Source organism: Cotesia glomerata, linkage group LG7, assembly GCF_020080835.1.
Source record: "Cotesia glomerata isolate CgM1 linkage group LG7, MPM_Cglom_v2.3, whole genome shotgun sequence".
NCBI lineage: Eukaryota > Metazoa > Arthropoda > Insecta > Hymenoptera > Braconidae > Cotesia > Cotesia glomerata.
The window spans coordinates 6,482,244-6,495,326 of NC_058164.1; the positions used below are offsets into that span (position 1 = coordinate 6,482,244).

A 13,083-nucleotide genomic window follows, 5' to 3' on the forward strand; every position below is an offset into this window, starting at 1 on the left:
TATATTCAGGGAATATAATTCAGTCATTTGTTTGTTGTAGTTTTTTACAATGTCACTGATTTTTTGGTCGCTGACAATTAATTTATCCATTAATACTATTTCTTCTTTTGGAACAGGTAATTTAAACGAACGCCTTAAGACCATATCTTTCAAAGCATGTCGATGCACAGTTCTCGATTTATTTTTATTTTTTCCAGATAACGATTCCAGTTAATTATTGGGTCCTTACGTATTAAGTTATCAGAATTTTCATCGATAGGAAGCGTGGCGTAGTGTAAAACTCTAGATAGGGACATGGAAGTATAATAAGGTAAAAAATCATCTAGTATACATGGAGAACATCTGTAAGCTGCTAGATAAGATAAAAATGTTGCCGGATCATTATTTATCAGTGCAGACATGTCGGCGCCCGACTTCAATAATTCAATAAGAAAATTGTAGCCAGTGGCTTCGAACAACGTATCTTTGTGACAACGAAAATTTCCATATTTTTTAGGATGAAACGGGTAATGAGATAGCGGTACATCATAATCATCGCGATGGTTTATCAGCTTATCTTTCAATATTGGATCATTGACATGTAACATAAATTTTTCAATGGCACAAATATTGTCTTTTTCCGCAAGGTACATTAGCAATGTTTTATTTGTCAGGCTTATAATGTTTACGTTACATTCTTCGAAAAACCAAGCTTTTTACGTTTCATCATTAAAAATAAGATAAGCAACGAGTGGAATTTTGTCACCGAAATCGGTATACCAATGTCTGTTTTTAAAGTGCTTTGACAAAATTTCTGGACCAAATTCGATATCATTATTTGCCTTGGCATGCGCCAATATGCCTGTTGTACTTTCCTCAGAACACTCACATAGGTCATCGTGGCATTTTTCATAAAAACAAGCCAAAAGTATGGGTTGAGTCCCATCAGCAGCCATGGCATTGACATCTGCTCCATAATTCTCAACCAGTAACCGCACCAATTCACTGTCATCTTCCATGCACGCAACATGTAATGCTGTGTAGCCCGCAAATTCTCCAGTTGTTATGATTGGTTGATTTACATCCATTCCATTTTCTAATAACAATTTTATATAATCAAATTGATGATCTTTGATGCACCGATACATCATTGCGCTGCAAGCCATTTGAGATGGACTTAGCTCAGTATTCATTTTAGATCTCGCTCACTAAAATAATAATAATGATAGATAAATATTATTAAAATGGATTTAAAAGTGAAAGTAACAGACACCTGTTGTCAATTTTTTTGATTTTTATGACAATTAAATTATGAAAAATTTTTAATAAAAAAATTTCACACTTAGAAATTTAATGAGAATTAATTTAGCAGATATTCAATAATACTAGGCATTTATTTTTAACGAATAAATTATTGCAAAAAAATTTACAATTAGATATTAAAAAAAAAATGCAATTTCTTAAAAATAATTTTTTTTTAACAAGTTTGTTTGTTTAAAACAATGGACAAGTGGTTGCTAATTTTAATGTCATAGAAATTAAAAAAAATTACAAGTGCAAATTTAAAAAAAAAAAATATTTTTTTTCATAATTGATTTCTAATAAAAATAACATTTCTCTTACCTTAACACTGATCGTGATTAAAAAATATATTTTTTTTTTTTTTAGAAAATAAGTTATTTTATATAAGAATTTTTATGACAAAATATTTTTATAAACAAAAAACGTAAACGCCGACAAAAGTTAGGTTATCAATTTAAATTATAAACAAAGAATTATTACAGTGTGGAATAAATATGGAGGGTATATTATATTATATTATATCAAAAGTGCTATAGTTCATTAACCGACAGTGACAGATTTATAACTTACTTGCAATTAGTACGAAAGGATTATTAAAAAAAAAAAAAAAAAACATATGTTTTTATTTTTTGTGTGGATAGATTGTACTTGATTAAGTAATTTACAATAACAAGTAAGATTGAAAAAATTATAAACAATAATTGACTGATGCAAATAAATAGTTAAGTAATTAAAGTGGTGAAAAAAAAAAAAAAAATAATTTTTGTAAGCATGACTAAATTAAAACAGCGGGGGAATATCACGAGGAGTAATTGAATAAAGTTAACCTCAAATAACAGAAACTAACCAAGGTAAAATACAAAACAAATTTTAAAATTATTTATTTATATTAATTAATTTATTTATTCGTTAGAACAATGACGCAGATGGAAAAAGACGAGAAACAAGTAGAGAAAGATTCTCAGGAAGCCATGGAAGTTGTAGCTGAAGATCCACCAGCCGGAGATGTTGAAGCTGGTGATAATACTGCCGAGGAAGAACGACAATTGGTATTAGATTACGTAAAGGACGTAGAGATGCGACTGGCTGCTAAAGAAGAAATCAGAAATTCAAATCTCAACATCTCGAGACCTCCCGATTCTTATTTCAGTAAGCTAGACTCAAATTTAAAAAAAAATACGACCCTAGTAAAAAAATTGAAGAGTTTCAACGCGGCGCAAGTCGACCAATTTTTAAAAGACATGGCAAATTTAAATTTGACCAAATATGTGAGTGAAATAGCAACCGCATTGGTTGACGCAAAGTTAAAAATGACCGACGTGCAAGCAGCTATTAAAATCTGTACATTTTTACATCAAACATACTCAGAATTCTCCACGCATTTTTTTGAAAACTGGCAGCGCGTGTTGAATTTCAAAGTAGGAGAAAAAATAAATAATCCGTCAAAATTGCGCGTTGATTTGCGTTTCTACGCAGAGCTGGTCAACGCTGGTATTTTCACGCATAAGCAAGGCCTACCGCTGCTGGGGTCAGTCCTGACTGTCCTGATAAACATGGACAAAGAAGAGCACAATAACGCCAATATTATCCTGAGTTTTTGCAGACATTGCGGTGAAGACTACGCAGGACTAGTGCCGAAGAAAATCCGGGAGTTGTCTGAAAAATTGGAGATAGAGATACCAAAGAGCAAAGTGCTGACCCAAGAGAAGCAGCAGAATGTCCGTTCCTTGCTGAGAGATTACTACAACTCACTGTGCAAGCACTTGTTGAAGGACCACAAAGAGCTTCAGGCTTTCGAGAAGCAGAACCGGAAAATTCTTCAGACCAGAGGCGAGCTAAGTTCCGAGCGCAAGGAAAAAATGGAAGCGCTTCAGGTGTCTTACGACCGATTGATCGCGAATGTCCAAAATTTTGCAGAAACCCTGGACGAACCCATGCCGCAGCTGCCAGTCGCCAGCGAAGTTAAGAGTGAGTCTGATGATACCTTGAAGCTGATTACCGAAAGCGAAGAAAACAGTTTGATGGAAGACATGTGGGGTGATGACGAGACAAGAAGATTCTACGAAGTTCTTCCTGACTTGACGGTCTTTCTGCCGGGTTCTTATTTGAAAGAGGTTCCGAAGACTGAAGTTCCGATTACTGAGGAAGCATTGGACGAAGAAATAATTCTAGAAGAGCTGGAAGACATCGAGAAGGTCGAAGAGCCTGAACCAGAGATTGAAGAGCCTCAGGTAGCCAATATTAGCAACAAAATTCTACTGGACGCGTTTCTGACCCACTTACCCAATTGCGTGAACAGAGAGATGATCGACAACGCCGCCGTGGACTTCCTGATGAATCTCAACACCAAACACAACAAGAAAAAGTTAATAAAAGCTTTGTTTGGAGTTTCTAGAATCCGCTTGGATTTGCTGCCTTTTTACTCTCGCTTGGCAGCTATTTTGTACCCAGTAATGCCAGACGTCGCTAACGAGCTCTGTACTATGTTAAAGCACGACTTCAGGTACCACGTGCGCAAGAAGGACCAGATAAACATTGAATCTAAGGTCAAGGTTGTAAGATACATCGGCGAGCTGGTTAAATTCAAACTGTACTCCAAGATCGAAGCTCTTTACTGTCTCAAAGTTCTGCTGCATGATTTCACTCACCACCACATCGAAATGGCCTGCAATCTTCTGGAGACTTGCGGGAGGTTCCTGTTCTGCTCATTGGACTCCCATCAGCGAACCAAAGTCTATTTGGAGCAGATGATGAGAAAGAAAGCGGTGACTGCTTTGGATTCTAGATACGTGACCATAATAGAGAACGCTTATTACTTTGTGAACCCACCTGAGTCATCAGGAGGAGTCTCTAAAAAAGATCGACCGCCGATGCACGAGTTCATCCGAAAGCTGCTCTACCAAGATCTGTCTAAGACCAACACTGATAAAGTATTAAAGCTGATGAGAAAGCTCGACTGGGACGACGAGAACGTCGCTTCTTATGCCATAAAGTGTCTTACTGCCGCTTATAATGTAAAGTATTTAAATATCAGGTGCGTCGGGAGTCTTTTAGCAGGCTTGGTGGCTCACTATGAAGCGGTCGGGCCTCACGTGGTTGATGGTGTCCTAGAAGACATACGTCTCTGCATGGAGATCAATTTACCTAAATATAATCAGCGGAGAATCGCGATGGTTAAGTATCTAGGCGAGCTGTACAATTACCGGATGGTAGAGAGTGGAGATATTTTTAGAACGCTTTATCTTTTGATCACTTTTGGCGTGAGCATGGACCATGCAGTTCCCAGTCCGCTGGACCCTCCTGATCATTTATTTCGCATCCGGCTGGTTTGTACGCTTCTGGAGACTTGCGGACAGTACTTCAGTGGTGGGTCTAGCAAGAAGAAATTGGATTACTTTCTTATTTTCTTTCAAAATTATTATTGGTTCAAGTACACAGATCCTGTTTGGACTCCGGACAATGTTTTTCCAATTGGAATTGATTATATGTACCGCGACACCTTGGCGATGTTGAGACCCAAGATGCAGCTGTTTGCCAGCTACAAGGAGTCACAGTGTGCGATTGAAGAGCTGAGGAACACTTTGTACCCGTCGTTGCAGGTCAAGGATGAAGAACGCGATGACATGGACATGGGAGTGATTCCCGAAGGGGATGAAGAAGCTGTGGGAGGTAATGGTGGGAGTGGAGATGCCAAAGGAATGGCTGAGTTACATTTTGAAGAAGCTGAGGACTTTTCAGAAGCTCAGTCGGAAGAAGACTGGGTCATGGGAGACCGAGATGAAAATGCTGGAACTGCTGAGAACACTCAGGAGCAAAGTTTGTCTCAAGGAATCAATGAAGGAGTGATTCTAGACTCTGCTGAGCTAGATGCTGCGCTACCTGCTGGACCTAAAAGAGTCAACTGTCCGGAAGACGACGACTTTCTCTCGGCTTTGGATAAAATTGTGTCGGATAATATTCAGGATAGAATGCGAGACAATGTCAAGCCTCCTCAGGTTGATATCTCGGTTCCGATTCATGTTAAGAATTCTAAGAAGACTTATGAACAGCTTCAAGAGGGACCCTCGGATAAGTCCACGGTTGACTTTATTTTGATGGTCAGGAAGGGGAATAAACAGCAGTATAAGAACCTCGCGGTTCCGTCGTCCTCAGAATTGGCGATGAACTTGAGGAATCGGGAACAGGAACAAAAGGAAGAAAAGGAACGTGTTAAGAGGTTGACGCTTAATATTACCGAGCGGCAAGAAGAAGAAGACTATCAGGAGACGATTAATCAGGGTGCTAGGCCTGTTACTGTTAATTTAAATAGGGAGAGACGCCAGAAGTATAATCATCCTAAAGGCGCGCCGGACGCTGATCTTATTTTTGGGCCCAAAAAAATTAGGTAGACTATGGAAGGTAATGATTATTGTTTTGGATAATTAATTGTTAATTATTGAGGAATAATTAAATACTTTTGAAACTTCCAACGTCCAAGTATTTATATAAATAAGTGAAAAAATTTCTATAATAAATTGGAATCCCGGAAAAAATATTAAAGTTATGAAAAATTCATATTATTTCATTAAAATTATTATAAAATAATAATATTTTTTTTTTTAACAAAAAATGGAACGATCATTCTGGGGGTGCTTATTTTTCAGGAAAATTGTGGGTGTGATACAATTATTATTATTATTATAATTTTAATGAAATAATATGAATTTTTCACAACTTTAATATTTTTTCCGATTACCAATAAATTGTATATATTTTGATATTCGGTCAAGCTCAAAAAATAAAATTAGTTACTTTTAGTTGCGATTTTATTTCGTATAAAAAATTAATTAAAATAAATGTTAATTTGATTAATTAATAAAATATTTAAGTGTATAATTTTTTGTATTTTTTACGAATAGTACCCAAAGAAGTACTTATTTTTTATCACCAATATAACTCCGATGTAATTTAGTCTTAGAGTAAAAATTTGGATGGACAAGTAAAAAGTAAATTAAAGTAAAAATTACTCTGTGATTACTAAATACTAATGAATACTAATTGTTGATATACTATAAGATAAAATAATAACTAAAACAAAGTTATGCTACGCCATTCAGTTACTCTGTCAGTGTTATCATGTTAATGATTTTATTGTTGTCAATTCATGAGACTCTATTGCCATGTACAAAATGAATATAAATAAAGTTTAGTGCTCCAAAAAAACGAAATGCAGTATGTTTTAATTGTACAGTAGCTAATGTTATTTATGTAATTAAGTGATATTCTAAGGTGGAATACTTAATTTTGTGTTTTTTTTTTTTTTCTTATTTCTTCACTATTATATTTATGAATTACTGCGGTGAGTAGCGTTGATCTAAACTATCGAGTGCAGTATTTAGTATTTATTATAGCCAAATCGATAAGTGTTTAACCATTAATGCTTAATAATTCTGTTCTTTAATTATGCTGATCTGGAACATCGTCGAACCGTCCATCATCGACATCCATATCTTCAAAGTTGTTTCCATTGCCATTTCCGTTTTGATTATTTGCTACTGATTCTAAAAATTTAGTAACAATTAATTATCTATTAATTATCATCAAATTCTTAAGTGAAAATAAAATAAATACCTGGCGGTAAAATATGTGGTGCGTCGCCTGCTCCAATTTCATATGCATCTCTATATTCTTCTTCTTCTTCTCCGTCGTCTTCTTTTGCTCCATGATGTGGTTCAGCATCTTCAAATTTGTCTTCATCATCTTCTTCATATAAAAAATATAATTTTATTAAATAAAGTTAAATGTACTTTTTTATTTTTTGCTTAGATTAACAATTTGTATAATTAAATTTTACATTTTGAATAATAATAATAATAATAATAATAATAATAATAATAATAATAATAATAATAATAATAATAATAATAATAACTAGCAACTTTGCAGTCACTATGTAACTGGCGTGACTTGTGAACTATAAATAAACAAAATATTGCTTTATTAAATAATGACTTCTGTTAAATTGCACTGTACTTTCTTAACTATTGACATTTATAAAGATATAAGCTCATCTTGATGTTATAATCATCAAGAGCTTTCATTTAAGTACCCACATGTATTTTGATATATTTTTCATATATACATATATATAATATATAAAATGTATGAAAAATTGATGTGGGTACTCAAATGAAAGGTCTCAATGAGTGTAAAATCGGGATGAGCTTATATCTTTAAAAATGTCAATAGTTCACAAGATAGCAATGTCAGTTCTTAATTATTGATATTTTTAAAGATATAAGCTCATCTCGATGTTACACTCATCAAAAGCTTTCATTTGAGTACCCACATGCATTTTTGATATATTTTTCATATATACATATATATAATATATATGAAATATATGAAAAATTGATGTGGGTATTCAAATGAAAGGTCTTGATGAATGTAATATCGGGATGAGCTTATATCTTTAAAAATGTCAATATTTCACAAAATAAAAGGTCATTTCTTAATTATTGACATTTTTAAAAATATAAGCTCATCCCGATGTTACACTAATCGAGACCTTTCATTTGAGTACCCACAGGGCATTTTTTATATATGGTATTTATGAAATATATAAATATATAAAATATATGAAAAATTGATGTGGGTACTCAAATGAAAGGTCTCGATGAGTATAACGTCGTAGTGAGCTTATACCTTTAAAAATGTCAATAGTTCACGAAATACAAGGTCATTTCTTAATTATGTGTCTAGAGATAGAGTATTTTTGAATGCAGCCTAAATACTTATCATATAAATTGAATATCGGTGAAAACGATATGAAACCTTGAAAAGGCACAAATTCAAGTCAAGATTTTATCATATTCTATCATATCTTGGAAACAAAATTTTTCTTATTCTTTTAATAATATAGATGATAATAATTAATTAATTTATTTATTTGGTAAGTTTACGCCAATCAGCTTTGTACAGTGAATATTGTGAATATAAGTGTGAATAAAAGAGAAATCTCAGTTAGCAATAAAAAAAATAAATAAATAATAATGATAATAATAATAGCATTGAACAAATTACCATCCGAATGAGAATCATTGGGATCAGGATGAAGAATCTGACATTGACTCATCGCCTGATACATGGCATCTAAGCTTTGGGTATTATCAGGTGCAAACCTCATATGAGTATTCACATGTTCTGAATTATCATCTTCATCTGAATTTTCTTCATTTTGCTGTACTTCCTCAAAACCTACACAATAATTGATTAATTAAGTTCACTTATTTATTAAAGAAAATTATCATTGTTTTATAAAAAATAAATTTGCAAATCACGAAAATATAATAATCCTATTGTTTACCTGGAAGGTCAACTTTAGCATCAACCACCACGTATAGATGATGTCGAGGATGATTTACTTCATTTCGTGAAATTGCGTGGATAGATATGTGAGGATACTCTAGAGAAAAGCCTTGCTGCGTAGTGCTATTTACCCATGACAATACGCTGAAAAATAGCAAAATACCGGTTTGAGTAAACACGAAACCGACTTGAAGAATTTTTATAGCAAGTTTCAAGTTTACTTTTAAGGTCTTACCTTTCTGTTATGTAAAGTGTACCTTTTCCTACCTCTCTATCATCTAAGTAGAGAGTTGTGTTTGGTTCTTCATGTCTGATGCCTTCTTGGGGCGCCAAGAAATTGCTTAATACAACCATTATTTTACCTGAAAATAAACAAAAAAATAAAATTAGTATTTTGACAAAATAAAAAAATGTTTTTCAATTTTGTACTTACACTTTTATTAATTTTATGTCAACTTTTCAGTCTTTAAAACAACTTGTTAGCAAATTAAATAATTTATAATTGATAAATTATCTTTGCAATTGATAAATTATGTGTAATGCTTTTGGATTACAGTTACTTAAAATCACTTAAAATGTTTAGGTTATTTTAAACCAAATTGGCTTTAGTAACATGCCGCTGCTCTGTTGATTTTTTAGTCCGTACTGTGTCGCCGCGTATCGGTTAAATCAGCAAACATTAAACAACATTTTAATTTCAGTTAGACAAGTTCATTACGCGTGCTCCGGAACGCAAATGGCTTCAGTATAACCTAGAAAATAAATAATTTTAGTAATACCTTTAAAAATAACAATGACATTATTAAAACATTTTATATTTGGCTGGATATATAAAAATGATCCTTTACTAATTAGAAACTTATTAAAATCAAATCCCCGATGTTTTCAGACTACGAGTCGTAAGTTTTTATTTTTTTTATAAACACTTCTTATTTTTATGGCGGGAAATGAATTGTTTTGAATACATAAATATAATTATTTATCAAATCAACTTTAAATAATGAATAATTATAATTCTTTAAACTAAAGTCAGTTGACATCTGTCATTTTTTTGGTTTTTTACAACAATTGAATTAATACTACAAAATTTTTTTTTTTTCAATTATTTTAAAGATTTTTTGATACATCACAAGTTAATTTTATTTGTTAAAAAAAATTCCTAGAGATCATTAAATGTCAGCTGATTTTAGTGTAATTAATTTAGCAGACACTTGTCAATTTTTAGAATTTTTTTTATTGAAATTTAAAAAAAATATTTTAGCTCTAATTTAATTAGTGAAAAAATAATTATTAAATGTTAGCTAATTTTATTATAATTTAATTTATCGATTCTAGGTCTTGATAATGGAGAGTACGAATGGCAGGACCCTAAGTCCCCTGATGAAATGTAAGTATTAATTAACACAATTTGATCAATTGAAATAATTTGATAAAAAAAAAAAAAAAAAAAAACTTAATTAAGTAATAAATTATCTGTTTCAGAGTAAATGTTGTTTTTGTAGATAGAGAAGGAAAAGAAAACAAAATAAAAGGGAAAGTTGGTGATAACGTTTTATATTTAGCACACAGACATAACATTGAAATGGAAGGAGCTTGTGAAGCTTCTCTAGCATGTTCTACATGTCATGTTTACGTTGACCATAATTTCGCGGATAAATTGCCAGAAGCTACTGAAAAAGAGGAAGATTTACTGGATCTTGCTCCTTTTTTAAAAGAAAACTCGCGATTAGGTAAATCATAACTTAAAAATACAAAATTATTTATGAAAATGAAGTTAGCCGATGATATTAAAATTAAACGACGTTCAACAATTTTTGATTTTTTTATATTAATTAAATTAGAATAAAAAAAAATATTTTTACAAAATTGCACGTATAATTTTTAAAACTTTCTACATGTGAATTTTTTTCAATTAATTTTTTTTTAATAATTTTTTCAATAAAAAAAATTCTTAAAATTTTTAGATGTCGGCTAACTTTATTGTCATAGTTAGCCGACATTTCAAAATTTTTAGAAATTTTTTATTAAAAAAATTTCAATTAAACGTTAAAAAAAAATTCACATGTAAAAAACTTGAAAAATTATAAGTGAAATTTTTTATAAGTATCTTTTTAGTTGTAATTTAATTAATAAAAAAAATCAAAAATTTTTAGACGTCTGATAACTTCAGTATCATAATTATTTTTCTAAAAAAAAAAAATAACTAACAAATTACCTGTAATGTATTTACGACCTTCAATTTATCGGGTAAACTAATGTGTTTACAGGTTGTCAAATAGTATTAACAAAAGACCTTGAAGGAATTAAATTAGAGCTGCCGAAAGCTACCAGGAATTTCTACGTTGATGGTCACACACCAGCACCTCATTAATGGTTTTAAAAATATACGCTAATTATTTTATTAAACAAAATATTTTGAAAAAATTTTTAGATCAAAAAAATTTTTTAGAATATTTTATTTATTTAAAAATTATTGCATGTAATAAATCATCACTCTCCTTAGTATTAATATTAATTGATAATTATTTATTACCAATTATTATTATAAAAAAAAAATGTAAATATGCCAATTATTGCTTACAATGTAGTAGCCGATAGTTAAACTATCAATTAAATCCAATTATATATACTTATCAATTTAAAAGGATATTTTAATAAATATGTTTGATAAATATTCCATCATGATACAATATATTTATTTTTCATGGGAGATTATGGTACATAGTTTCATTCATTTTTTTTTTTAATTACAATGATACAAGATTTAAACATTTATGATATTATGAATTTATCAATTAAAATCTTATTCGATGGGTTTGCAGTAGCATTAAATTAATATTATAATTATAATATATATATTTATTTATTAATATTATTTTGGGACGCCCTTGAGGGTTTATTAAGAGAGAGAAAAAGGTCATGACACATATGTAACTACCACATTTACAAATTACATTATTATTTTAAATATTTAATCCCTCGTACTCGTGGTAGATATTAAGTCCGATAGCTCTGATAATCTCAAATAAAATTTCTCAATTAGAAATTTATTAATTACACCTATGTCGCTTTGTTCCATTAATTTCTTCATAAAATATTAATTTATTTTTTTTTTACACATCAACATTTATCCGTAAGATTATTTAAATGTCTTTAATAATCAAACGAATAATAATTACTTTTATTTATTAATTTAATAATAAATATGCGTTATATATTCGATACAATAGACACGTTTATTATTATTTTTGTATTTGTTCGATTTATAATTTAATTTTTTTCATAAAATATCTTAAATACGCTTTCATTACACTCATACATTTTACAATAAGCATTTGTTAATAAACAAAAGTTAACAATCATTCGCAAATACACATACATTTTTACCCAGTGCTTCCATTAAATCATCGCGTGTTATCGTCTTTTTTATTTGTTAGTTTTTTTTTCCCTTCAATTAGTTAATTTTTTTTTTTAAATATCATTTTATTATTAATTAATTATTTAATTAACACGGACAAAAAAAATACAAGACGATTACACACGTATCATTTGGTAGTCATCACAACGGACTTATTGAGAAAATAGCTTTTTGTACTTATTCATAAATTAAAAGAATAAGATATTTAATTAAATATATATTTATATTTATTTAATATAATTGTTCAACGCCACTGTCTTTCCTATTAAATCTGTAAGACAAAAATTATATATCCGTTTTTACGTTTAACAATCAAATACTTAATTTCAATATTGTTTATTAATTTTTTTATCTTTTTTAATATTACTTATTATAAATTTTTAACAAATTTAATAAACAAGATTTGAAATTACTCTATGAAAATTGAAACAATGTTAATTATGGCAGTAAACAATACGTTATATATTTACATGATCGAGAAAAATTTTTAATTTATCTAAATATTTTTTTCAATTAATTTTTTTAGTCTTTAAAAATTTAATTTTTACAAATAAAATAAATTATTCAATTATTGAGCTTAATTTAAAAACTTTTAAATTATAAAAATTAATTCGGCCAATGATTGAATAATTTACAATAATATTTAACAAATTTTAATTTTTTCTATGACACAAAACGACAAGCGTATGTTTTTTTTTTTTTTTTTCATTTAAAATATCGTCGCAATAAATTTAAATTCACCCTTTAGTCTCGAAAGCGCTTAGCTACCAGACTACCTCGGTACGTGCATATAATTACACGAAAAAATAAAAATATATATATTTTTTTTTCGAATTACTTTTTTTTTTTTTTATATCAAATATAATTCCAACAAGATCCAGTGTTAAATATTTTTTTTCTACTTCCTCAGATTCTCAGCGCGTTGCTTTTAAATATTTATACATTCAATCCAATCGAATTATTAATCAATTACTCTCTCAATAATTATAAATCAATAATTTCAATTGAAAAAATTTTTTTATCTAACAAATTAATAA

General features: G+C 30.0%; 4 protein-coding genes across 7 annotated transcripts; 2 read left to right on the plus strand and 2 right to left on the minus strand.

Annotated features, from left to right (window-relative positions):
- Positions 1-695: 695 nt before the first annotated feature.
- LOC123269009 (BCL-6 corepressor-like protein 1) lies at positions 696-1,172 on the minus strand. The gene has a single exon (XM_044734498.1). It carries the CDS (start codon positions 1,170-1,172, stop codon positions 696-698), a length of 477 nt encoding a protein of 158 aa, XP_044590433.1.
- A 678-nt stretch (positions 1,173-1,850) lies between these two features.
- Positions 1,851-5,787, plus strand: LOC123268892 (regulator of nonsense transcripts 2). 3 transcript variants are annotated; one of them, XM_044734328.1, is made up of 2 exons: positions 1,851-2,144; positions 2,193-5,787. In XM_044734328.1, exon 2 carries the CDS (start codon positions 2,199-2,201, stop codon positions 5,667-5,669), a length of 3,471 nt encoding a protein of 1,156 aa, XP_044590263.1. In that variant the 5' UTR covers positions 1,851-2,144; positions 2,193-2,198; the 3' UTR covers positions 5,670-5,787. The 3 variants fall into 3 exon arrangements, with proteins under 3 accessions (XP_044590263.1, XP_044590264.1, XP_044590265.1); XM_044734329.1 differs by having other exon boundaries at positions 1,851-2,132; positions 2,195-5,787; XM_044734330.1 differs by having other exon boundaries at positions 1,851-2,132; positions 2,208-5,787.
- A 590-nt stretch (positions 5,788-6,377) lies between these two features.
- Positions 6,378-9,215, minus strand: LOC123268900 (methylosome subunit pICln). Of its 2 annotated transcripts, none has more exons than XM_044734346.1 (6): positions 9,062-9,215; positions 8,864-8,990; positions 8,627-8,772; positions 8,344-8,517; positions 6,892-7,023; positions 6,378-6,821 (listed from the first exon to the last, which is right to left on the minus strand). In XM_044734346.1, the coding sequence occupies exons 2-6, from the start codon at positions 8,980-8,982 to the stop codon at positions 6,718-6,720; spliced, it is 675 nt and encodes a 224-aa protein (XP_044590281.1). In that variant the 5' UTR covers positions 8,983-8,990; positions 9,062-9,215; the 3' UTR covers positions 6,378-6,717. The 2 variants fall into 2 exon arrangements, with proteins under 2 accessions (XP_044590281.1, XP_044590280.1); XM_044734345.1 differs by having other exon boundaries at positions 6,892-7,029; positions 9,062-9,212.
- A 107-nt stretch (positions 9,216-9,322) lies between these two features.
- LOC123268903 (adrenodoxin-like protein 1, mitochondrial) lies at positions 9,323-11,092 on the plus strand. Its single transcript, XM_044734349.1, has 4 exons — positions 9,323-9,527; positions 9,964-10,015; positions 10,111-10,358; positions 10,896-11,092. Exons 1-4 carry the CDS (start codon positions 9,422-9,424, stop codon positions 10,997-10,999), a joined length of 510 nt encoding a protein of 169 aa, XP_044590284.1. The 5' UTR covers positions 9,323-9,421; the 3' UTR covers positions 11,000-11,092.
- Positions 11,093-13,083: the final 1,991 nt, after the last annotated feature.